Genomic DNA, 26,568 nt, shown 5'->3' on the forward strand with positions numbered 1-26,568 from the left:
TGCTCACTCCGTGATAAGATTGCACTCACTGCCTAAAATAAAATAAAGTATATAAAAGCAAGATCAACACGTAACATACTGGATTAAACATAAACCATCATCATAAAGATTAAGCATCCGTGTCCCCCATTCTTACTTGTCACCACCCGAATGAAAGTCCGAACACCTCTCCCACCGTTCAACTTGTCCGAACGCCGAAAACACATCCGTCTAAACGAGATGCTACTCTGTATGAACATACTACTATGCTACTTGAACTAACTCGTCTCACATTAGATAACAACTATTTTATGCACAACAACCATTGGTACAAACAACATTCTGGGGTGGCAATGGGGGCAAAATTCTCGCCGTCATTTGCTAATATCTATATGGGCTTCTATGAGGAACATCATATCTGGAAACATTGTCCCATTGAATTTACTGATTGCATTGTCTATTGGGGAAGATTCATTGATGACGTTATCATGATTTGGGGTGGCAACGCAACAACATTGGAGCATTTTATCGATCACTTGAATATCAATGAATATAATCTAAGTTTCACACATGAGATTGACACCAAGCAGATCAACTTTTTAGATGTCACACTCTATATTGAGGATGGCAAACTAGAAAGTAGACTATTTCGTAAAAATACTGCATGTAATTCTGTGCTTCATGCCAAAAGTGCCCATCCGAAATTTCAAATCTGTGCAATACCGTTTGGGGAGATGACCCGTATTAAACGGAATTGTAGCAAGGAGGATACATTACAGAGAGAGGTAGAGAATCTTAAAAATCGTTTTATAAGTCGTGGATATGACCGTGATCTTCTTGAAAAAGCTCATACCAAAATCAATCATATTGAACGTAAGAAACTGCTTAAAGTTCAACATAAGGTTAAAAATAAGAAAGGTGAAACACGCTCCAAACAATTGACACTCATAACTGAGTATAATTCACATAGTGACAGGATTTTCAAACTAATGTCCAAACATTGGCACATACTCAAGTTAGATCCAGATATAGTGCCATACATTGCTGACAAACCTAGAATCACCTATAAGAGGGGCAGAACTTTACGCAACTGGCTTAGCCCTTCTGTTATTAAGGACAACAAGGTGGACTCAAGACACACTTGGCTTCCAGAACAACCAAAGGGTTTCTACAAATGCACCATGTGCAATGTGTGTCAATTCGCGGAGAACAAATTGAAAAGCTTCAGCTATAACAATGGGCAGACACATACACTTTATCAGTTTATGAACTGTAATACTAAGTTCATAGTTTATTGCATTATTTGCCAATGCAAACTGATTTATGTGGGTAGCACCATCAGGCCACTTAAGGAGCGTATCCAGGAACACATCAGAGCCATCCGAAATGACAACAGAGACTATCCACTAGCAGCACACTTCAACACCGTACACAAGGATTCTGAAATTCTAGGAATTAGATTCCATGGGATTGTGACTCTTAAAAATGACCCTAGGGGTGGTGATAAAACCCTTGCTTTGAGAAAATTGGAAGCCACATGGTTAATTAAACTACGATCGGTGGACTTGGGTTTAAATACAGATAGAGAACTCCATGTGTTTTTGAAGGAATAAAGGAGAACAAGAGAGATTTTTCTCCTACAATCTAGTGACATTTGCTTGAATTGTTTAATGTCATTTTCATTTACAGTTGGGTAGGTTTTTTTTCAGCAATGACGCTTGACTAATTACAAATGTTTTTATCTGATGTTACAAATACATTGGGATCTGTCATCAAAATTGTCCTAGGATTGTACCCACATCGAACTGTATGCATAAATTGTGTCCATTTCTTGTCAATTGTTCATATGGTCACCGTTTGGTGACAAGTTTGGTCAAGTTTTTCAATGTATCCTCATTTGCAACATATGTAGAAACGGATTATGTTATATATTCCTTATCATGTGCTGAACTGATGCTTAATTTTTAAAAATAATTTTTGCTTCATGATGACCACTCTAACTAACCACTATGATACTGGACATGGGCATCTTTGCTCTCGTTTTCTATTTCTTTTCTCTTTTATGACTTTTTTAATTCATTTCGATTTCATATGAATAGGATTTGGTCAGTATTTATTTTTCGTGTTTACTTCATGTTTACTGTTGACCGCTAAGCGTATTTAACTATAATATTCTTATTAATGGTGTATCCTAGGCACATACATTTAATTGTGCTTTACCATTTCAATTATAATATTGCAATTTTACGAGGTATTTCTTAATATATATTATGTTGGTGGTGTTTTTCACTCCAATATGGCGGTGATGGCTTTATGTAGTCCTTTGTCCATTTTGCAGCTTGCACTGTGAAATACATATACACGTGACATTGTTCTATTATAATATTCGTAATTACGATTTTTCGGTTTGCAAACATATTTACCGTGCTTCACTGTTTCCATAATAACACTTTAAAAAATTTTTTATGTAGTATTTCCACCTTAGTATTTGTTTCAAGTCTTCACCACTCCAACATGGCGGTGTTAGATTTATGCAGTCCTTCGTCAATTTCACACGTTATGCGTAGACACGTGATTAGACTTTGCATCACGTGATTCAGGCATCCCCACTCTTTAACGGATGTGTTTTCGGCGTTCGGACAAGTTGAACGGTGGGAGAGGTGTTCGGACTTTCATTCGGGTGGTGACAAGTAAGAATGGGGGACACGGATGCTTAATCTTTATGATGATGGTTTATGTTTAATCCAGTATGTTACGTGTTGATCTTGCTTTTATATACTTTATTTTATTTTAGGCAGTGAGTGCAATCTTATCACGGAGTGAGCACGTCACTATCACCTATCTGTGCATTGAAGGAAATAACTATTTTATACATATTCCTCACTTGGAAATACGACAGCTTATTACTTCTATTGGGTATGTTTATTTATTCAATCCAATATAGGGGAGGACTGTGATATTTGGAAATACGACAGCTAAATATTTCTATTGGGTATGTTTATTCACACAATCCTATATAGGGGTTGACTATGTTCTTGTTCGTACTTTGTATTACATATTGCGAGTACGTCATCATTTAGGAGACAGGACGGTACAGAGAATGTCCATTGAAAATGAGAGAATAAAACATTTTAGTTTTTTTACTTACTTTTCTCTGGCAGACATGCCATTTTATTATGGTTTCAGGGCTTGTTGTTTTTTGGTGATTTCATGCAACGGGTCGATTACACCGCTATATCCTGTGTTGGCACTACTGAACCAAGTTCTATTTCTGGTGAATAGACGATATAATTTGTATTTGTTGTTGGTTACTACGTTTGTTGTCGCTCTATGGATGCGATATGGCCACTTACTACGCATTATGTTCATGCTTGTCGCGTAGAGTTACTTTCACTCATTTTTGTTACAACAGTGTGTTAACAAACGTATGGACATTTTGGAATCTTTTACCTAAAATGATTAACTTCTCATTGATTGTTTTGTTTATTCTCTAGATGTTATGATCACATGTACAATATCTATACTTGGGATTCTCAATTTAAGAATTACAGAGCTGGACATACCATCAACTACCGTATTGAATTTATTGGTGGGTTGATATACTTAACCTTTAATATTTGTTAATTTAAACTCTCATTGGAATGGACGCATGTCTATCATCTTTGGCTTTTATCATTAATCACCCACTACACTTATTGGCTTTGGGTGACATTAGTGGTTCACTTGTTCATTCCTTGACTAAAAATAAAAAATAAAAAATTACTCAATTAATTAATTACTGGACTTTTGGGAAGTTTGGTTCTTTTCTTATTCACGTCTCTTTTTCGGACTATCACCAATTTGGGTGATTATTCTAAGATTTTTTGTATAAATGATTATTTTACCAAGTTTTAAATTGTGTATAAGAATTGGATGTATTTAGTTTTTATCATTACTTTTTCCAGCCTTGAAAAAGTCTTTTGTAAAGACGAAACACGTGTCGGCTGGTCCGTGTATTTGGAGTTTACCACTCTGCATCAATAAAGGAAAGATGAACAACATCTAATATCCAAAGGGTCCTGGATTTTTCACGTGATATCTTAAAACACCTTAAGGAATTGAGGAAATTCCTTTTTTTTCTCATGTTTTTGGCAATAGGACAGGCATATATGACCTGAACGTGAACTGATAACCTGTATCAGGAGGGTACTTAACCCTCACATATTGTGGGAGTGCTATTTTAGTCTTCAAATTTTGTAAAAATTAATATTTGTATGTCTTGTACATATGGATGATGTCCCCAGGTAGTGGACATTAACTGAAGCCCTGAGCACCCCACCATTACAATTTCCTTTTTTATATTGTTAACGCCTCAAATTGATTTATATTAGCGACTACTCATATGCAGTTTGGTGTGCCGTTCTTCCCTATGTTTAGGGACGCTACTACCTATTTTCTAATTGTATGGCTTTATCAACAAGCCGAATATGGCTAGAAATTGGAGCCTTTAAAACTGCAAAAACTAAAGCAGAGCAAAAACCGTCAATAAAGAACTGCAGATGCGCGTTTCCTGAGGCGTCATGCAGAGAATCTCTACAGCGCGAAAAACAAAATGGTGGCCACATAAATGACGGAGCCAATCCACATCGTGCAATGAAGAAAATGCAGCCCACAGGAAGTTCAGAAGAAAGCAAATCGCCTCAATGCATGCCGCTTCTCTTCACGCAATCAAACCCTCAATTTGAAGTCCGCATGGGAGCTGGTTGCCTCGTTAGGTCCGCCGATAGACACCGCTGTCCCCGCAGAGTCAGGAAACCCGCTGCCGTCTTCTCCAGTTGCTAGCCGCCCCCCCCGCCTAGCTCCTTTGATGGCATTTGGTGGTATAGCTGCAAAGAGTTGTCCCCTTTTCATAGACCGAATTATATGCTGCTCAACTGGTGACAATCAATATTATTTGAAATGTGCACTTCTTGGTATAGTTTTCTCTTAAAACTGCGATTACGCATGCCTATTAATTATCCATGGTACTTATGTTGTTGTTTTTTTTTGTTGTAATTAGTAGTAAGATAAAAGAACTAAAGTATGGTGCCGCTCTATACCCGTGTGCATTGTGATACGGTTCATGGTGCCATGTTTATCTGTTGAAATCAGAAGCAAGAATAGTTTTTAGGTCTCACCTGACCCAGCGCATGCGCTGGTCTGGCGAGACTTTTTGAGAGGGCTCCAAAAAGTGCTACCAGGCCAGCCTAGAGCTACAGTGCATGTGCGTGGGCGCGCGCGACCGCGATTACTTTCACGGCCGCTTGGCATAGCCAATAGGTCTTGCTTTTGGGACCTTATAAGTATTTAGTTATGCAACTGTTGCATGGCTAAACACTTATAAGGTCCCAAAGGCGAGACCTATTGGCTATGCCAATGCTTGTTATTTTAAGCTATTAATGAGTTTTCTCATTGAGTGTATAAACATATGCATCACGCTTGCGTATGTTTGAGTTTTCGTTCTAAACAAAGGTTATGTAAAAGGACATTGATGTCCCAAACTGTAGCAGGTTGCTCTGACTAACGTGTTTGGAGCACTTGAATCTAAATCAGGGGTCAACTGATTTCATTCTGGAGATGTCATAGTCTTTGGTCAGCTGCGAAATGATTGTTTTTCACTGTAAAACACTGTGCCATTGTTCACTCTGAAGGAATATAATGAAACATTGTCCGTCTGTTTCCATAAAGTTACAAACCTCCAAACCTTGCTTCTTCACTGGGTTGTTTTTCTGTGGTGAAAGGTTAAATGCTTGTTATCTCATCAACGTTAAGCTTTCAAAAGTGCTCTGGGAATTTCCCAACCCCCCCCCCCCCTCCCCCGTCTAATTTGTGACATTTCACATTATGTCTGAAATTATCTTTTACATATGTTAACTAGTTGAGTGTGTGTGTGTAGGCTGCAGAGCTGCAGGGCAATTGGCCTGAAATATATTCATGTAGTGCAGCAATTGGGGTGGCCTAGGCCTGACCGTTTATAATGCACTATTCTGAAACTGCATTTCTAGATTCGAGCAGACGTATAATAGAAGTAACGTTTGTTGTATTTATTCGCAGGCTTTGCAGTCGCCCAGTGCATAAACCAGCATAGTCCATCACCAGCCTCCTCACCATCCCCTCCTTCCAGCGGCAGCTCCAGTGGCAGCACCGGGCGTTGTGATTCTGTTACAGCCAGCACAACTTCAACTCCGTCCGTAGTTCAGAGCCCATCAGGTATTAAAATGATACTTACCATGCTCACAAAACACAGCCTGCGCCATCGACCACTGCATATTAAACTGTGGTAGTTCACACGCCTTTTCTCCTTTTTTTGATTTTTTTTTGGGGGGGGGCTTTTTTTGCACTGGAATGACACTTTATTCATTCTTCATGTTTTTATTGTTTATGGCAGGCTAAGAACAAAAATTCGTCGTACCTGCTTTGTTTGCCCACATAGATGTATTATGGTTAGTCGTTTTCATTTTCGGCACAGAAAACCTAGAGACATCCATGGTGTCTGGAGATCGATGTCACTTTCTTGAGCCCATTGAAGATGGGATGTGTAAAAACACTGTATTGGGCGACTTATCCTGAGTAGCCAGGCAAGCAGAAAATATTCAGCCACAGGAGAAGCTACCGCTTCTAATATCAAAGCGAAACTGGTTGGTAGTTTTCCATGAGTGTTTACAAAGCCTCAATCGGCTACAAAGCAACGTAGTGATGTAGAATGGGGCGTGTACAACAAAGGTACAGGTCAAAGTAGATAGACCAGAAAAGCAGGGAATTTCCAGTGAGTGGCTTAAGAGGAACCATACTGGATGGAGGTGAGAGTTGCTTCAGAGGTCGCCTGTCATCTTGGGGAAATTACTTAAAAATCGAAGGGCGAGATGACGGATGCTTGCATTTAACGACTCGCAAATTGCGTCACTTTGGGACGAGCAAAATGCAATGTACAACAGTTTGCGATTCCCCATGGGGTCGCAAATTGCATGCATCGTCAATATTCATGAGGTAAGTGCAATTTGCTGGGGTCTGCAGACCACCTTGTCTGGGACTGCTTTTAAAATAAAGCAGTTTTTTTTTTTTAATGCAGCCCGTTTTCCTTTGAAAACGGGTTGCTTTTAAAAAAGAAAAATGAAACTTTTCAGTTTCATTTTTTAAGGTCAGGCAGTGCCTGCTTAAAAAAAAATATTTTCTCACACTCTCAAAGGGGAAGGGTCCCTTGGGGACCCCTTCCTGTTTGCGAGTGGTTTACCACCTACTTCAACTGCGAATGTTTTGCGGCCGATCTCCCGTTGTCGTAAATCTGGCCCCAAGTGTGCTAAAAAGCAGAACCAGACATCTGATAAATTGCCTGTAGATACTGATGTACAGCCCAGTTTTTAATAAACTCAAAGTGGTTGAATCTCTGCTGAGAGTATTAAAAAGTATATGTATTTTGGACATCTGAGATATACAAGAAACAAATTAAATCTATAAAGCACTTAAATCAGACCTGATTGGGAATTACCCAGGTATTTTCAGATTGCAGGCAGGGTAGACATTGATAATCACAGCATTTGCATTATAATCAGATGTGTCAAATTAGATATTGGATATTTTTTAACATAGCTTTTGAAAGTGACAGACATTTGTTTGATACACAGTAAAGTAGTTTTCACATAGAAAAATTAACATTTTTATAATACTTCGAGCTTTTTTTAGATTCCCATGGTTTGCAGAGCATTTAATAGAAAGTAATTTCTCCATCATCTTAAAGTGTAATCAGAGAGACTTGTGTTTTCGGACACCACACATAATAGCTTTGCAGGTCCATTTTTGATTGGAGAATAATTATGGTCCGGTTTGTTCTGATATAGTGATATTACTTCTTGTCCTCTTTCTGTATTCCCCTGCTAGCCCACCCGATAGTCGAAGATATAAAAATCCATTCAAGGTTCAAACTAAGCTGTAAATGTATTTCACTCATCCAATACAGGTATTGTATTGGAAGTCCAAAGCAGGGTACATTTGGCAAAGTGTACATTGACGGTGATTCACAAAAGGGCCCATTTTTTAAAATATGTTATGTGTTTGAACAAACCGCCCTCCGCCCTCTGAACATCCACAATGGTGCAGTGGTATCAGGTAGTTTTGGGGGTTGCAATACCAGGTATGACTAGGACAAGAAAACCATACCACCCATTACCCCAGTGCTAAGTGAAACTGTCACCCAAAAAATCGGTAATCTTGAATGCTTGCATTCAGGCTGCAATGCGAGTTTAATTGACTTTTCCAGAATATCTGGGTATGAAGACCGAGAAGACTCGTGATGTCGGGGAGCAGCAAATACATTTAAATGTGGGGGTCTTTTAAGGGAGAGCAGTTCTTTTCTTAACGCTTTTTTTTTGCGACTGGAGTGCCACTAAATTAATTCCTTATGCTAGCCTCCGGTTTTGATATAAAATCATCACTTCAGCTGAAATACGTTTGACACTAAAGCATATCCCCCCACGTTGCCTTCACACCCCCACGCATAATCAACAGACACCGTCATGGGATTTGGCAGAAACATATGACTAAGGGGTTTAAACCCCCTTGAGATGCTGTAAGATAGTACAAGTGAGTAAGGCAAACCTGTTGAGGTGCGCAAGAAACAAATAGAGCTGGTATTGTATTATTGATTGCAGGTTTCAGAAATATTTGGATATAAGAAATCCATGAGAACTCCCTGAGTCCACTAAAGAAAATTGTCATCAAATGTCTTGTTGAAGACAACCGGTTCAAACTGAATGCCACTGTCTTCCAAATCCCACCCTCATCACATGGAATAACTCTTCAGCGTAAAGAAAACAATCAACTCTGGCACCCACATTAGATAGCGCCCAGCCTTAAAACCTTCAGGAGAACATGTTCAAAATGCAGCTACATTATCACTGTGCTGGAAACTGAAAAATACAACAAGGAGGCCACTTAACTCAAGGGGTTCAATTCAAATAGAAAAAACTCATAAATCTACACCAGTAGAGGTACTCCTATGCATGGGTAGATTTAAGAGTTTTAAGAATTCTCATGCATTACAGAGAGTGAGAAAGAGAAAGAAAAAATAAATCTATCTTAATTATATTTTGATCCTTGCTCCATCCTTTTATAGTGTGTGAGAAGAGACCTAGGCCTCACCCTGGGTATGTGAGGTCCTGGACCTATCCTGTGACCTGGATGTGTACACCAAGATTATCCTTATTGTGGGCAGTGGATAACTGTAACTTTCCTGGTTATAATGCATCAAGCAATGGTGGAAGCATAACACCAATTTATTTTTTGTTTTTTATAGAAGAGATTATTAGTGCTGCCACTGTCCTTCCAACCTTACGATCCAGGGATCACAAGGGCACTTCCATGGTAGTAGCGGCTCCCTTTGTTAACAAGTGGGGGGAAGGGGGGAGATATGGGGGATATAATTGAAAAAAACACCCGCTGCTGGTTGCTGACTTGGGATTTTTTTGCTAGTGGTCCCTGTACACAGTGCAGGTTCCTAGACGCCAATTAAGGCACTGCTCTCATGGCCTTAGGAGCCTGTGCCTCTACTCCACCCAGCTGTAAAGCACAGCTCAGATGGAGAGAGATCAAAGTGTGCATGGCGGTGTGGCCAGCCTTAGACAGCCGGCCAAACTGTCATGCGCTCTTTACAGTGTGCACTCCTCCTCACCCTGCACTCCTCAGACTTGGCTGCCTGTAGCAGAAAGATAACTAAAATGATAATAAAATGGTTTTATTATCATTTTATTTTTCCTGTTTGTCTGCTGCCTGGTACTTGGGGGGATTGTGGGGGGGTGACACTCCGCCTCCATAGCGAAGGAGCCGCCACTTTTCCATGGGTTTCAAAGGGATAGTAGCAGCTACCCCTCTTACTCCATAAATGTTGTTCTTGGTAACATGAAGTTGAAGACATTTTATTTTTATGCCATATCTAGAAGTGTCTAGTTGAGGCGCTTGGCATCTTGGAGCCTGGGTTCAGTCTCTCCCTAAGCAATGGATTTATGATTTGTGTTTTTTTATTTTGTGCTTTCCTACCCCTGATTTCTATTTCATGTTTTTTTTTCGTACAGGAAATTATGTTTAATTATATATTTACTTGGCAAGATTTGATAGCTGAAATCATTTAAGAGCTTTGTTAGGTTTATTACGTTGGCAATCTACTACAATCCTATTGAGGTTGTAGATCGCAACGTATATTTATAAGTTTTGGTAATTCTAAAGCGTGAATATAGCTGGCTCACAATGGAGTGCTGTACAGTGAAACATGCTGCAGTGGTGACATATAAGGGGGAATGGAACAGAGGGGGTACATATAGCTAGTGGAAGTATGAAAACACAGCTTAAGAAAGTCTTCCTGGTAGAGGGTGTGTTTTTTTCGTTGCTTCCTGAATTGAACGAGGGTTTGTGCTGTTCTGATGCCAGAAGGGATGTTCTCCCAGATCATGGGAGTGTAGGATGGCTTGTTTGCTTCTTCCTGCAATGTTTAGTCTCTAATCTGATGATTACAGAGATTCTCATCTGGCATTGACCTCCAGATATATTTAGTTTGTTAGCTAGATAAACAGGGGTCTTGTTTAAGAGAGTCTTGTAACTGATGCAGCTAATCTTTATGATGATCTCAGGTGCCCTCTCAGTACATCCTAATAATAAGGGCTGTACTGGACCCCCCACCGAGTAAAGCCTTCACTGCTTCTCAAAGACTTCAGATATTCAGGCTATGTTTCAGATGTTTCAGAATGGAGCCATCATTCCAGACCTGACGGTCTTACTCCTGCTCGGTCTGCTGGCCTCTATTGCACTCTAACACAAGAGAACCCTCCAGTTGTACCTCTGCAGGCACCAGTTCCAACACAATGAAGATCTCCAATCTGGTATCAAAATCTCCATCAAAACTGCAGCGGATTTGCAATGGTGGAGTGTGAACAGCAACCGTTCTCAGAGGAAGCTGTCTCACCCGCTTCCTTCAGGTTGCAACAGTAATCACAGATGCATCCACTCTAGGGTGGGAAGCTCATCTGCCTGAATTGGAGATCAGAAGCTTCTGGTCTCCAGAAGAACCGATTTTACACATCAGTCAGCTCAAATTATGTGTGATATGTCTCGCTTTCAGGGCCTTCTTCCCTTCCCTTCGTGGTCAGTCTGTCCAGATATTGACAGACAATACGATGATGACTTATGTCAACAAGCAGGGAGGAGTGAGGTTGAATCTTCTCTGCCGAGAAGCCCTAGGTTTCTGTTCCTGGGCTAAGGACCATCAGATTTGCATAGTGGCAAATCACCTGTCCAGAGTTCTCAACGTACACTCAAACAATCTCCGCTAGTGTCATCTTGCTTATCGCAAATGTAGTCTCCATCCAGAGGTAATACACAACATTTTCCAACAGTGGCGGAGTCCTCAGATAGACTTATTTACCACTCAAGGGAACACTCACAGCTGAAATTCTGTACCCTCCAGTATCTGATGCAGGGGGGATGTGCTTTGCTTGAAGTGTAACTTTCCCTTCTTTATGCCTTTCCTCCCATACACTTGATCCCTCGTATCTAGAGGAACATTTGCCTCAACTAGGCACTAGTAATCCTAATCACCCCATACTGGTCAAAAAGGGTTTGGTATGCACACCTCATTCACCTCTCCCTGTGCCCTCCACTCGGTCTCCTTCACAGGGTAGACCTCTAGTCACAGCAGCCGGCTCTACATCTCAGTCTCCAGAGCTTTCACCTACAGGCCTGCAGATTCAATAGATTTGTTAAATTGTGTACAGACAAATCCATAGATTCTCTTCAAGCTCACATGGCTGACATTCTCCCTTTTGCCATCGCTGGCCCAGGAGGGCTGCGCAGTAGCTATTGATAAAGGTCATTTGTGAGCCTTATCATCTTTCCTATGTCTAAGAGATCAACCATCCTTCTGTAAATCTCCCATTGTTATGAGATGCCTAAATTGTCTCACCAATAAATATTCTCCTACTCCTTTTATTATCCCACAAGGGATCTCAATTTAGTTCTTACTTTCTTAGCATGTTCTCCATTTCAACCATTGTACAGTTGTCTTGCATTTACCGACATTGAAGACAATTTTGGTAATCGCTATCACATAAGCAAGGCAGGCAAGCGAATTACAAGTATTGAGCATACCTTCGTCCCTGTAGGCTAGTTACTTACCTTCGGTGATGCCTTATCTGGTAGAGACCGGTTCTAGCCGCAGATTCCTTATTTTAAAATTCCTCCCCAGGCACCAGACTGGATCTGGAAATTTTCGCAGTAGTACCTCTGTGCATCAGTAGAGGGTGTCGAGCAACTCCGCAGCATCATCGTTATGGAATGTGATGTCAACGGAGTCCATATAAGCCCTCTCTCAATGTGCTGACGTCCGTTTCTTTGTGACCGTTTCAACGCCATCAATACGGAGCCACTTAGAGAAGCAGTCTCAGGAAACTGTACACCAGGAAGGGAAACATCTTGTATCAACAAGTGAAGATAGAAAGAACTGCAGTAGAATTCAAAGAGGGGATCTGGGAGATCACAGGGCCCTTAGTTCATAGAGCAGGGAGTATGGGTGGGTCGATGAGGAATCTGCAACTAGATCCTGTCTCTACCACATAAGGCGATACCAAAGGTAAGTAACTTGTCCAACTGATACCAACATCTTGCCACAGATTACTTATCTTAGTATCAGATACCCAAGCAACACCATCCTCGAAGGATGGGCTGAAAACCAACCTCATCAAAGATCCCCAAATAAGAGAAGCCAGGCCAAAAGATAGAAGGGACCAAACTATCAGAAAAATGAAGGTTAAGCAAGATGATTTCCGAAGGACTGATCTCCAAGAAGGACTGTGGAAAGTCTATAGGGTGGAGAAAGCAACAATACCGTGAGAAACACGGTATAGAACCAGTAAAAGAGGCAGACCCAATAAAGGGATGCAACCTATGATCGGGGAATAAAAAGGGAGTTTAGGGTCAACCCAATGGAAGGAGCATAAACAGCGAGTTCAGCTGCAGCAAACACATACAACGAATAATTGCGCCCACCTATGGTCAAGGAAACTAACCTGAGAAGCCGATTTCAAAAAGAAAAGGAAAGGAAACCGACAAGGGCAACCAAGAAGGTTGAACCAGGACACCAATAAGGTGTAGGTAAAACGCAGCAATGTACACCGTATAGAAAGCCAGACCACCATAGGTGCAAATGCACTCATAGATATACCTGAAGTACAAGACATCTACAAGTGATAGGCATAATCATGCAGAGACATCCAAATATAAATGTATACAAGGATAATTCTGCATATAAAAAACATAAATTCCTGTAAACACACAAGTCATACAGGGTACATCAAAAGTATATCCACTCCGAAGAAGGTAACCCACATCCTCTGCCAGTGGGTGGGTGGACGAGAAGTGGAAAAATGAGTAGCACTCCAAGAACAGGGGCAAACAAGCAAGTACTGAGAAAATACATCCTACCATTGTAAAGCAGAGGTTGCGATAGTAACTGAGGTGGAGACAGAAAGACAAGCTGGGAAACTGAAACACAATACCACATAGAAGTAGGAAACGGAAGGCATCGCCCACTACAGGAAAACAAGGGCAACCGTCCAAGCACCATCTCTACCGACTGAGGAAGAATACCAGAAGGCAGTAGCAGGTGAAGCAAAGAATAACCAGCATGTGGAGAGTCCACCATGAAGAAGAAGACGACCACCACCAGGGTGAAATGAAGGGCTTGTGAAAACTAAGGGAATCAGTTAGCTGATTATGACAATCACCCATTGTCCAACTTACAGAAGCAGGAGAAATGGGTAAGAAACCTGACCAATGCTTCATGGAAATGTAAGAAAAGATGGGATATGCCCCCCAAAAAAGTAATGCAATATCTCCACCTAGAAGTGGGGTTAAAAGTAACCTCTCTCATTGAAAAAGTGAGTCATGAAGGTGGGGGTGGATGAAGGAAAGATACAGGAAAGAAAGGGAAACCCTGTCTCTTGTGAAATAAGGACACCAGACGAGGATCCAAACAATCAAGGGGACCTGCGTCACAGGTGATGAGGACTGAAAAGAACAGCAGACACCACAGCTGCCCCACGGGTGCAATCACAGATATGTATAAAACAGGCACAAGAATACCAGACTGCTGGAAACAGCAAGAGAAATCCATGCGTTCCAGAGAGGAAAACAAAGCTAAGAGAAGGGCCACACTAAAAAGGGTAGAATATGGACATGAATGCAAAACAGGCTAAAGAGGTTGCATGCCTGCAGCACCAGCATAGCCCATGGACATAACAGCAGAGAAAATAAGAAGGCGAAGTCTCTATAAGGGGTACTAAGTGCCTAAGTAGATAAAAAAAAATGCCTCCAAGGCATAAATCCAGTATTTGTAATGCGCAAACAATTACGCAAAGGCGTCAAGGCACTGGGGGCCCTCAGGAAGATTAGGCGAGCTATTGCCCAGAGTCACATGGTGCTGGGCTGTCCTGCCGCTAACTCCCACAAGGCATGGGAGAAACGGGCGAGCACAAAATACGTGTTCAGAGAGCGCAGAGCATTGCTAGAAGAAGAGAAAATATCCCTACCACAAACGTCAAATTTCCTGGCCTCCCTTTCTGGAGGGACAGGGGAAAGAAAAGTATTATTTTGCGTGGCTAAAGCAGCCAGAACCACAACGCTTTTTGTAGAGGGATGTCTAAGGAGGCAGGAGGGATCCTTCGGTGCTGGGTGATGTCTGTGAGGAATGGAGTGATGCACGGGGATCCCTATTTTAGGTTTAGCTCAAGCACCCAACAGGATATCAAAAAGACAGTCACCATAAGAAAGTACAGGCTCAGCATTTGACTGGGCAGTGTGTAGAACACCAATTAAGTGGTCTGTTGACATTTCCACCAAAGGAATGTGCAAATCCAGGGCAACAGAAACTCGATTGACCATGTCCTCTAGTGCGAAACTCGCATGCGTAGCCAAACCAGGAGGAGGCTGGCGAAGATTCTAAGCCACTGGCGTCACCCAAGTCATGTAACCAGCTAAAGTTTATAGGGACTGGTACCATGTCCGGAATTGGAAGAGGACACACCACACCTTCTGTAGTACTTCCACAATTATGGTCCTCAAAAGGAAAAAGCAGAGGAAGGGAGTCTGAGACAGTCGGCTCCATCGGCGACTCAACTGACGCCGTAACCGAAGTCAGCTGATGCCAAGAAGGCGACGCCTCAACGTCGACTGCACCTCCATAAAAGCTGGTAGACAAGAGCCCGACGCTGACATTGGAGTTAGTAGACCAAAAGCGGGAGCCGAAGGTGGGAAACGTGATGTGCTGTGCTGTGGCGCCACTGAGGTGTCAGACACAAGAGGCCCACCTAAGCTGAGACAGAACCCCTCAGCGGAGTCACAGGCACGGCCTCATGCACTTCCATGGAGCCCGAGGGCACTCCAGAGGGAGGTTATGACCCAAGAACAGAAAGAAGAGATTGAGAATATTGTCTCATCTGGATCAAAGACGTGCCAGGATAGGTGGGGAGACGTGAGGCGAGCTCATGCCTCGGCACTTCAACAGAAGAGTTGGGGGTTCAGTGGGAGGTGACGAAGAAGGGAGGCACCGTGACTTAGACCGCCGGTGGCGAGATTTACGTCCAGATGTCGAAGGTGAATGACGCCTGCAGAAACGGCTCCTTGATCCGACGTGCCTCACGTTCCTTCAGTGCCTTTGTATTCATCTTCCGACAGCACGAACATCCTTCAACGTCGTGGTCGGAAGATAGACACCAGAGACAATCGTCGTGGGGATCCATGATGGACATATGGCCCCCACACTCTCTGCAAAGCTTGAAACCCGAGTTCTTTGTAGTAGCCATCGCACTGCTACACCAAGGGAGTAAGAAGAATGTAGAGTCCCAGAAAAAAAAGTTACATGTCAACAGCGTGGAAAAAAGGGAACCGAAGTCAGCACGCCGACGAGGTCTTCTTATGGCTCCAGTGACGTCATACGGAGTCGCTAGCGGAGCCATGCTATTGTGACGTCCTCATCGACATGGGTGAGATAGGAAAACAATTTCCGTGGAAAGTTTTCTTTGTAAAAATTAAGTTGTTTTGAGCCGTTTCCGGTCACGAGCACTAGGCCTACCCACACAAGTGAGGTACCATTTTTATCGGGAGACTTAGGGTAACATAGTATTGTAGAGCAACTGTTATTACCTATTGACTTTCAATGCATTTCTGCCTTCCAAATGAAAAACAATGTGTAAAAAAGAAGTTACTTTGAAAAATGTCCTATAATTCTCATGCTAGTATGGGTACCCACAATTTCGGAAATGTGCAATTTGCTACTGTTTCTAAACTCTATATTTTGTTCCAATTTCACAAATGTGTGTCTTTCATCTCGATTTTTCACTATATATAGTTTCCCAAATTAATTGCTATATACCCGGTACATAATAAAACATTGCGAGACGCTGCTCAGTTATGGCTCTGGGTTTGTCGGGATCTTGGTGAACGTACAAGTCCTGGATATCCCCACAACCAGAAAGGCCCAGCGGATGTAACAGTACATTGCTTTCAAACATCTGTCATAATTAGAAGAATTTACAGGTGAAAGCGTTGGCACAAATGGCTGTTTTTATCAACTCATTGTCAATTTCTCCTATTTTCAACTGTTAGTTTCTCTAGAGAAACCTTGAAGGATCTACACCAATGACCCCTTGCTGAATTCAGAATTTCGTCTTCTTTTAAAAAATGTATAGCTTTTCAGGATCCATTATTGCTTTCATACCCATTTCTACCATTAACTGGAAGAAGGTTGAAAGGACAACAATAGCACAAATAGGCTATGTCCCAGTAAAAGGCCAAAACTATGCACAAAATGTTGCTTTTCTGACAAAAGTCTGTCAGTCCCTGAAAGATGGGAAAATTGTGATTGCAGCCCCACAAACCCTTTGAGGATACCATTTGCAGGGAAAAAAAGACGCTTTCATTTGCAGCACTTTTTCCCAATTTTTTTCCCCAAAAACCAAATCTAGCTGTATTTTGGCTAATTTCTGGCTCCCCTCCAGGGGAATGCACAAACCCTGGGTACCTTTAGGATCCCCATGATGTTGGAAGAAAAGGACCCAAATTTAGCGTGGATACCGTATGTGGTCAAAAAGGTACAGGGGCCTAAGCCCGAACTACTCCAACTAGCCAAAAAGGCTTAGCACGGGGGGGGGGGGAGGAGTCCTTGCAGCAAAGGGGTTAAAAGTTCACGTTTTGGTTTTCCCTGCACTATGTGGCAGGCACCGCGTGCTGCCTGCCATCTTGTGCAGGCAAATGCCCCCCAAGCACAAAACAAAAGTGCCCCTGCACAAGGGGGGCCCGCAACGGGCCCCCAAAGTCAATCTTCACTAATCTTTGAATGGCGGAGGAACCGCCATTCAAAGGCTTGACGATTGCAGCATCCTAATCTGGCGGGCAGTGCCTGCTAGGCACCGCCACCTGTTTATGGATTCTGGCTGGGTCCGACAGGCAATCGTAACGATTACCTGTGTCGGACCCATGGCAGGCGGTCTTACCGTCTGCCGGCACTCCACCCGCCATCAAAATCTGGCAGGCGGAGAATGGCTGCACGATTGCGGTGAACCTGCCACCCACAGGCTGCTGGTGGCGGGTTCACCGCTATTGTAATGATCCCCTTAGTTCGCAGACCCTGGGGTATGTATTCTAAGGTAAGAAATCCATAACTAATAGTCTCTTTCAGATGAAGAAGTTACTCACCTTCGGTAACGTAAATTAGTTATGAATTCCTTACCGCCCCACCCATCCTTCCCGTTCTGCAAACTGACTTCTAGAGTAAGGGACTCCCTTTCAGGGCCTCAGTTGTGTGCACCAATGGTCAGTGTCTTGCATGGCTCTGAGCTTCTGGCGTGGAATGTCGTTTAAAGAACTGACGTCAGCGCACAGGGGTGGCGTCTAAGTAGATGCCATGACTTTATTCCGTCAATCACAATGCCAACGACTAATGCGGAGTCGACTGATGCTCTGAAACATACATCTTGATGTCGAAAAGCACCTTGTACGGGTCCTCCCACCCAGAGATCTTTTAGTGAGGTTATTAAGAGCTTGTTGAACCCCATAGATATGGTTCAACCACCCACGCTCAGTACATAATACTCTAGCCATTAAGGACTGCTTTAAGTCAGTGTTCATTCTTTTCACAAAGAACTGTTGATGGACAGAATACAGAACAATGTCAAACATTCACCCGAGTACAGAGATCTGGGCCTAAATCCATCGTTTTTTTGCTCACCATGCCATTCCAGTTTGGACCCAGCCATATGCAAATCAGTCTTGACCCTGTGCCCCATGGGAACAGTCCAGCCCGAACTGCCAGGCCAGGTCCTCCCTGGACTGGAAACAAGCATCCTAGGACCGGTTTCGGGGTTTCACCCCTTTTCAGCCAGGATAGCTTGATTCCAGTGTTATGGAGAGCAACGGACTCACGTCTGAGCATACCCGTCCCACTCGGGGTGACAAATGCAAAAAGAACTGTTGATGGACAGAATGCAGAACAATGTCATACATTCACACCAGTACAGAGATCTGGGCCAGGGAGGACCTGGCTTGGCAGTTCGGCCTGGACTGTTCCCATGAGGCACAGGGTCAAGACTGATTTGCATATGGCTGTGTTCAAACTGGAATGGCATGGTGAGCAAAAAAACGATGGATTTAGGCCCAGATCTCTGTACTGGGGTGAATGTATGACATTTTTCAACACTCCGTCCATCATCCACTTTGGTTTTGCTTTGTTCGCCCTAAGTTGGCAGGGTATGCCCAGACGAGAGTCCCTTGCTCACTTTGCTACTGGATTCAAGCTAGCCTGGCTGATGACGCCTGATTAGCCATAAACAGGTCCCAGGATGCTTGTTTCCGGTCCAGGGAAGCCATGGCTTGGCAGTTCGGGCTGGACTGTTCCCATGAGGCACAGGGTCAGACTGATTTGCATATGGCCATGTCTGAACTGTGGTGGCGGAGTGAGCTAAAGAATGATGATGGATTAAACCCAGATCAGTTGACTAGAGGTGAGTGCTTGCAATGTTCAACACTCCGTCCATCATCCCCTTTAGTTTTGCTTTGTTCACCTTAAGTTGGCAAGGTATGCCCAGACGTGGGTCCCTTGCTCACTTTGCCACTGGATTCAAGCAAGCCTGGCGGACGACAGCTGATTAGCCAGAAACCGGTCCCAGGATGCTTGTTTCCGGTCCAGGGAAGACGTGGCTTGGCAGTTCGGGCTGGACTGTTCCCATGAGGCACAGGGTCAGACTGATTTGCATATGGCCATGTCTGAACTGGGGGTGCTTAGTGAGCTAAAGAATGATAATGGATTAAACCCAGATCAGTTGACTGGGGGTGAGTGCATGCAGTGTTCAACACTCCGTCCATCATACCCTTTGGTTTTGCTGAGTTCTTTAATTATGGCCATCTGAACACCAGTCAGTATTTTCTCAGTGGAAGCAAAACTCATTTCCGCTCTGGAATATAAATGCTATTTATATTTTATCAGCACTGTTTCACCTTTGTTGAAGGTGCCATATGCAAATCCAATTGCATCCGATAAAACACAGGTGACAAAGTTTGGGTTATGCATATTTTTATGCAAGTGGCGTGTTTCAAGCAAGTCAGATTGTAAAGATTTGAGTGTATCAGAGTTTCCTGATGTCCAGCATGACGTGGAAAAATCAGGTCATAATAATATATAGAGAGGTTTCATGGGCTGTGCTTATTCAGGTATGTATATTCTGGCAAAATCCAAATTCCTAGCAGGGACTGCACCTTTTTAACTGTGTTCGGAGTTTGTAATTGTGCAAATTTCTCCCAAAAAAGAGGAGAAAGGCTTTTACCCTCATGGGTAAGTTCATATCCTAGGAAAAGGACACTTAAAGAGCTATGTTAGATGTTTTGAATTTGAACTTGTAACCACTTTCAGCAAATCCCAATATTGTGCGAATTACTCTGGCCGAGTGTAGATTCAATTAATTGTCCGTGAAGTAGATATCATCTACATAGAACGGAGCGCCTGGGTCAATGTCATGAAGAATCGACACAATAATGCCACAAAGAATTCCGGGCTATTCTGATAGCGCATAGGAAGTCGTGCATAGCATATCTGAAAACCCAGGGTGCTAAAAGCAGACCAGTCTCGGCTCTCAGGAGCCAAACTGTGACTAGAAAAACTGTTAGAAAAGTCCAATGCGGTTTTATTTTTTTTACGGACCCTCTGGTACGCCAATTGGGAAAGAATTTCTTAAAGGGTCGCCTTAGCGTCCCGTTCAATAAGATATTATGGCTATGAATGTGAGGTGAACCAAATAGGAATAATATGATAAAGAGAATCTTTATCCCAACCCACATGATTACGGTAAAGGACAAGGGTCAATGCAAAGGCACATTCGGCTGCTTAAGCCTGTTTGACATCGCCGGTGACAAGGTGAGAAAAGGGAAAGAAGAATCACATCCTCATCTTTGTTGCCAATCGACCGCCGCAAAGAGGATGCCATAAGACGTAGTTATGTTTTCCCAGAATATTGCTTTAATGGTGCGTTTAGCGTCACCTTCAATTTGAATATCTAAGTGATATAACTTGTCTGGAGAAGCCACATGTGTATCCACGGTTTGAACTGTAACAAAGGTATTAGTTGCTTTCCCTTCCAGAAATTCCTGGAGATTCCGGCATACTATGGTGCCTTCTGGCACGCTGTCGAGGAGAGTTTCCACCCAACTCCTGTTCGGTAGGAGGGTTCTCGCTGTCTGTGGCATATTTAGCAGTCAAAGCTGCTACTTTTTTCCTGAAATCGAGCTATATATTGAAGAGTCTTATTCTCTTTTTTTTTTTATCTTCATGTCAGACGAGTGTGGTCTCCCTCCTCAGTTTCACGTACTCTTCTTGTCTGTATTCAGATCACCGCCCTCCGTCATACTGCTGGTCAGATGATTCCTGAAAGCAACAAGGAGAACGTGTATTAGGAATCTGATACGTCTGGAGTCTTGATTTTAGTGTGATTATGAAAATAGTACCATCTCACAGAGGACTCCAAGGGTGGAGAACCTCCGCCAGGTTTACCTTTTAGTTGCTGTTGACATTAGTCCCAAACTCACAGGCTGGTCTGGCATCCTTGTCAGCACTAGGCTTGCCAAGTGGTGGTACTAAAGTTCGGGTTCCAAAATTATTGCGTCCTGAAGCTATGTATACATTAGCAAGAACTCACATTCGCAATCGACAACTGCCACTGCGGTAAGTCGCTGGCATATAGCTAGAGATGCTGCTTCACCTTTAACATTATAAATAATAATTTCGGAGATTACGGGAAGATTACCTAATAATTTCACCCCAAAATCTAGGGCAGGACCTGCCCCATGTTCATTTTGTATATGTTTGAGTATGTTCAGTAAAATGACCATTGAGGGAGTGCCATGACAGAGATTATAGACTGTAGCAAAAATAGTCCCCCAGGTGTTGCAGTCTGCAAGAGTGGGGACCAGTCCAGTGGGTAAGCACATTGTTAAATCTGTTCTTGTGGTCCCGTAAAGTTGATCTATTTTTTGGGCAATCCAAATGCAATTTCCTCACGATTAGTAGGGCGTTCGCCCATAACTGAATGAACAATTACAGGACTAATAACAGACGAACCAGGCTACTGGGCTTGCCCTTGCTGGCCAAGTCTAGCTGGACAGGCTAATAATATATGTGCAATAAATTGTATCAGACATCTGTACAAGATGACAAAAACGTTGTACAACCCGCAGGTTTGCACAAGATTTAGATTGCTAAATTTGGGTATGGTGTATATCCAGCTAATGCCGGCCAAGTAGACCCCTCATTACTGAGAGGACCCATGCGAACTGTCCCAGGGACATGGGGAAGGACGCCATTAAACCAAGTCTGATGTATCCAGAAGGTAAGAGGAATTTCAATAAGTGAATAAGGTCTGTATGCAGCAGGTGCCGGTACACTAATTTCAATAAGTGCATAAGGTCTGTATGCACCAGTCCAGTGGGTAAGCACATTGTTACCTCTGTTCTTGTGGTCCCGTAAAGTTGATCTATTTTTTGGGCAATCCAAATGCAATTTCCTCACGATTAGTAGGGCGTTCGCCCATAACTGAATGAACAATTATAGGACTAATAACAGAGGAACCAGGCTATTGGGCTTGCCCTTGCTGGCCAAGTCTAGCTGGACATGCTAATAATATATGTGCAATAAATTGTATCAGACATCTGTATAAGATGACAAGAACGTTGTACAACCCGCAGGTTTGCACAAGATTTAGATTGCTAAATTTGGGTATGGTGTATATCCAGCTAATGCCAGCCAAGTAGACCCCTCATAACTGAGAAGACCCATACGAACTGTCCCAGGGACATGGGGAAGGACGCCATTAAACCAAGTCTGATTTTCCCAGAAGGTTCGAGGAATTTCAATAAGTGCGTAAAGTCTGTATGCAGCAGGTGCCGGGGGTGTCATGTATTCGTGAAAAGTGTTTGTGTTAGTATCTACAGCTGGAAATGTGACCCAAGAATAAATACACTTCAAAGCAGAATGCTGCATCCGCTTCTACTGCAAAGAAGCAGGAGAACCCGCATTGGGGACTCCATGTTGCGTCAAATGTGCATTGGCTGCCGGTTGACAGTTGGCCACAATAGCAATAGGTTGCGCTATAAGTAATTAGGAATGGAATCAAATTGTAACACAAACAGGGTTTTAACCTTTTAATATTCAAGCTTGAAAACCAACAGAACTAGGTGATCCCTAAAAACTGTGGAGGATTAATCCCTAACACCACGGAAGTCTCCGGTCAAAGGTGCAAGGGTATTGTGGACAAGCACAAGAACTACTCCGGGTTCCCGCAAATAAGTATGTGACCAAAACGTTGGCAGCGCCATGTTGCAGGGATTCTGCTCAGGACAGAACTATGCTTGGGATCATTGAACATCAGTATGTAGGGACTGAGTCACCATATCACCCCAGTGTCTATGAGCCTAAGTCAGACTAGCTATAGTGCCTCACTTGCCGTCCTAACCTTTCCAGAGAAACAAGAGATTTGGCACCCCAGAACACAACACTCCCGACCCTCTCATCGATCATGGTAACAGGACAGACCCTTTTGCTGTCTCACTCGTACCTGTCCACAATAAGATCAACAAGCGACATTAAGGAAGTTTATAGAATTTATTTAATCTATCCTGCTCTAAGATTAAGTATTTTCTTCACAATTAGAAAGCAAATGCATACCAAAAATATAATTAGCAAGGTTAACAAACCAAATACCATATAGAGCTCTGTCATTTTATGACCAGTTAGCCTAACCCCCACACCCCTTCTGCTGGAGCTAAATGATTATATATTAAAGATCTCTGGGATTAGTGGCAGACCCCGTACTTTAGGATACATAGGTGGAAGTGCTACATCTCAGCTGATGCAGCACGCTTGCTTTGGGACCTTCGCTCAATGTGTGTGTTTTCATGACCCCTGTTCTCAGTTATATGACGACATGTGTGCTCAGAAAGAGCAGCTGCATTCTCTTGTTATGTCTAGTTGCTAGTGTCCAACCAGAGAGAATTGCAAGGGCCATTGTTGTTTGACCTTGTCTAGGGTGCTCAGATTCAATCCCAGCAAAAGAATAATATACGAAAACATGTGCAAGTTCTGTGTGAAAATACAATGTGGCACAAAGGCAAGCGTGTTATGTTGAAGCGTGTGCAAAACAAATGCGGCCTACAACGTACACAATTAAGCTAACATAGGGAAAACGACAAAGGGTAATGCAAGAAACGCACAACAAAGTGACAACCACAGATGAACGATAGCTTTTCGAAGGGGCTACATAAGCTGGAGGGACTCGATGAGCCTCTCTTCCTTCTGAATCTGGAATTGTTTTATCCAGTATCATATGTATCGTGTGTAAATGGACAGATTGGCCAGTTTCAAACATGAAACTGAGATCCGGCACGAAATTCATAAAATACCTATGCATTACATCTATGGAATGTGTTCTTATAAGTCTATGGAACCATAAGTCAGTTCTCACTGGAGTGTTATTTTTGGCAGGTCACAAAGTTCCCATTGTCTGCTCTTAGTGATTGTTTTCAAGAAAGTATTTAAAAGAGTAGTTAAGAATAGATGGACAAATGATAACCTATTGTTCCGTTCTTTTCTCTGTTTACTTACCGTTAGTTGGTTGTGCACTCAATCTTTCCTGGGAAGAGACTGTGCAAGCATTTGGTTTTCAGTAAAAGTTTCACTGAGTGTTTAATTAACCAGTGTAATGTGCTTTTCGTAATAGCCATTAATCTGTCGAGACAAAACCTGCCAGACGCTTTTTGTATTTTCATGGCAGCCAGTATCTTAACAGTATTATGTGAGGGATCGTTAGTGAATCAGACAGTTATGTTTAATTGCGCTCAATAGGTAGCTTTACGAATATTCTTTAATATACTGCGTGGTTTAGTGTTCATAATGTTAAAGAACATGAGTTGCCTTTACTTATAATTCTTGCTAAGTCTCTTAAGCATGCTTTGTTATAAATAAAATCAGCCACATTGTTACTTCATTTATTAAACTTTTGCATCTCAGTCTATTATTCTCTGCAGCATTTTCATTTAAGAGGCCTGAGCAAATGTGATGTGTTTCTGAAAGGAATGGGAAGTGTGTGTTTCCCCAGGACAGGCTTGTGTGCCATGAGTTTTCACTTTCCGCCAGGCTTCACCTCACATATCACAGAGTTCTCCAGGAGCCAAGTCCAGAGCAGTATGGAAGTTCAGATCTACTTTGTCACTTATGAATCTGCTACCTTTTCCTACACGTGCCGAGATGAGATCGACCCAGGGCCGGCCCTAAATCAGATTGACAGAGGACAACACCCTGGGCGGAAAGAAAAGTAGGGGTTTGATGTGAGGCACTGTGTCGTTGCTGTGTGAGGTAGATGGGAGATGAGCAGGGTTTGATGGGGTGCTAACAGTTACGCTGAGGTACATTAAGGCTCTTTAACAGGACCTAATTGAGACCAGGTGGGATGGGCAAGCTGCTGTTTTCATTAAGTCAGGTAGCTACCTGCTGCGCCCCTCAGAATATTGGCACCCCCAGGCTGGGCCCAGTTCGCCCATGCCCACAGCCAGCCTTGGATTGAGGTATCCAGTCTAACACCGCACCTTTGAATTCGGGATATCCTCCAGCTTGCTCATTTGTCCATTTGGGACCTCATTTGGATGTTGTGCTGCCGACACAGCTAGGAGTCTCACTCTCTGACTCCAGTAAAAGACCTTTGTGATTACCACCTGTTATCTCTCTATCGCCTTGGCACCTTTCATTACTCGGTCCCCTAGCAAAGGCCTCTCTCTAGGATCACACTGCTGGGTTCAGGACTTGCATCAGATTTCCCCTTGGTAGTCTGCCTCTCTGGTTAGGTGGACTCAGACATATTCACTTTTTTCTGCTTTCCTTGAATCCACACTCAGTACTTACCAACATAGATATGTTCCTTCCTAAGACTCATTCCTGTGTGCCAAGGTAAAAAGCAACTGTGCTTCAGTTATAGAGTCTAACATCAGATGTTTAGTCTCTTAAAACCACACTGTCTCTTCCAGTCCAGCTGCCCCTACCAGACTCACGGCAAGGCATTATAAGTGTCATCAGCCGGACCATTATAAGTGGGCAAAACTCTAGTTGATTTATCTCGTAGAACTTCTGCACACATTGCCTAGGTGTGGATTGGTGGCCAAACCCAGATGTAGATGATGAGACCTGTACTTGAGCAATGCTTGGGCGGCCCTCACCAAGAATGAAGCCTCTTCTGACCTAGCTGCTTCAAAGTCTCCGGACAACAAATATTGGATTCACAAAGACAGCCCTATCTTCATTTCTGAGAATCCTTAGGTCAGTCTTTTGTGAAATTGGCACCATCCCTAAAGGGCAAGGCAAGGTTTGTCCTTTCATACGAGCAAACAGAAAAATGCCTAGAGATTTATGGCAAAATGATGCATGAGAAAGGTGGTTCTCTCACTCATGCTGCCAAGGATGTGGCAATTGTGGTGAGCTGCAAGGTATTCTTGGAGTGCTTGTTAGACCATTAGACACCCTCTTTCACAGAATAACTGAAGTAGATGTTCAGGCTTAATCCAGGCTAAGAAAGAGCTTGACAAAAAATGCTGTTTTCCCTGCACTTTGACACCAGCACCAGGATGTTTTTCAGCTCCAGCAAGTTTAATTGGCAGGTCAAGTCTGACCTGACCCAAAAGGCACTGATAAAGTAATCTCTACAGTGACTATACTATCTGAACTCTGGTGAGTCAATAATGGTTGCTATTTGAAACCAGGGTAGGAGGCAGTGGCATCTGAACAGAAGGAGCCGCAGGAAGTGAATGTGGTGCCTCACGTGCAAGATGAACCCACGCGCCTCGAACATTGTTTGTCCCACGAGTTATTTGCACTAATGGGACCCCGGCGCCCACATGGATATGTGAATTTAAAAAGACTTCAAATCCCATCATGCCTTGCTCTATTACTCACCTGATTCTTATTGGGGCTACTCTGAAAATAAAGGTGGGATTTCCTTATCAAACTGC

The 26,568-nt window shown here is 42.9% G+C and overlaps 1 protein-coding gene across 4 annotated transcripts in view; it reads left to right on the forward strand.

Moving 5' to 3' along the window:
- The window catches only part of CLEC16A (C-type lectin domain containing 16A), a 645,672-nt gene that overhangs the window by 593,315 nt on the left and 25,789 nt on the right, over positions 1 to 26,568 (forward strand). For all 4 annotated transcript variants that reach the window (XM_085632123.1, XM_085632125.1, XM_085632126.1 and 1 more), the window contains exon 22: positions 6,052 to 6,207. In XM_085632123.1, the coding sequence (XP_085488249.1) occupies positions 6,052 to 6,207 (156 nt within the window). The remainder of the gene's footprint in view (positions 1 to 6,051; positions 6,208 to 26,568) is intronic.

The sequence above is a fragment of the Triturus cristatus genome, chromosome 10 (genome assembly GCF_964204655.1).
Source record: "Triturus cristatus chromosome 10, aTriCri1.1, whole genome shotgun sequence".
Taxonomy (NCBI): domain Eukaryota; kingdom Metazoa; phylum Chordata; class Amphibia; order Caudata; family Salamandridae; genus Triturus; species Triturus cristatus.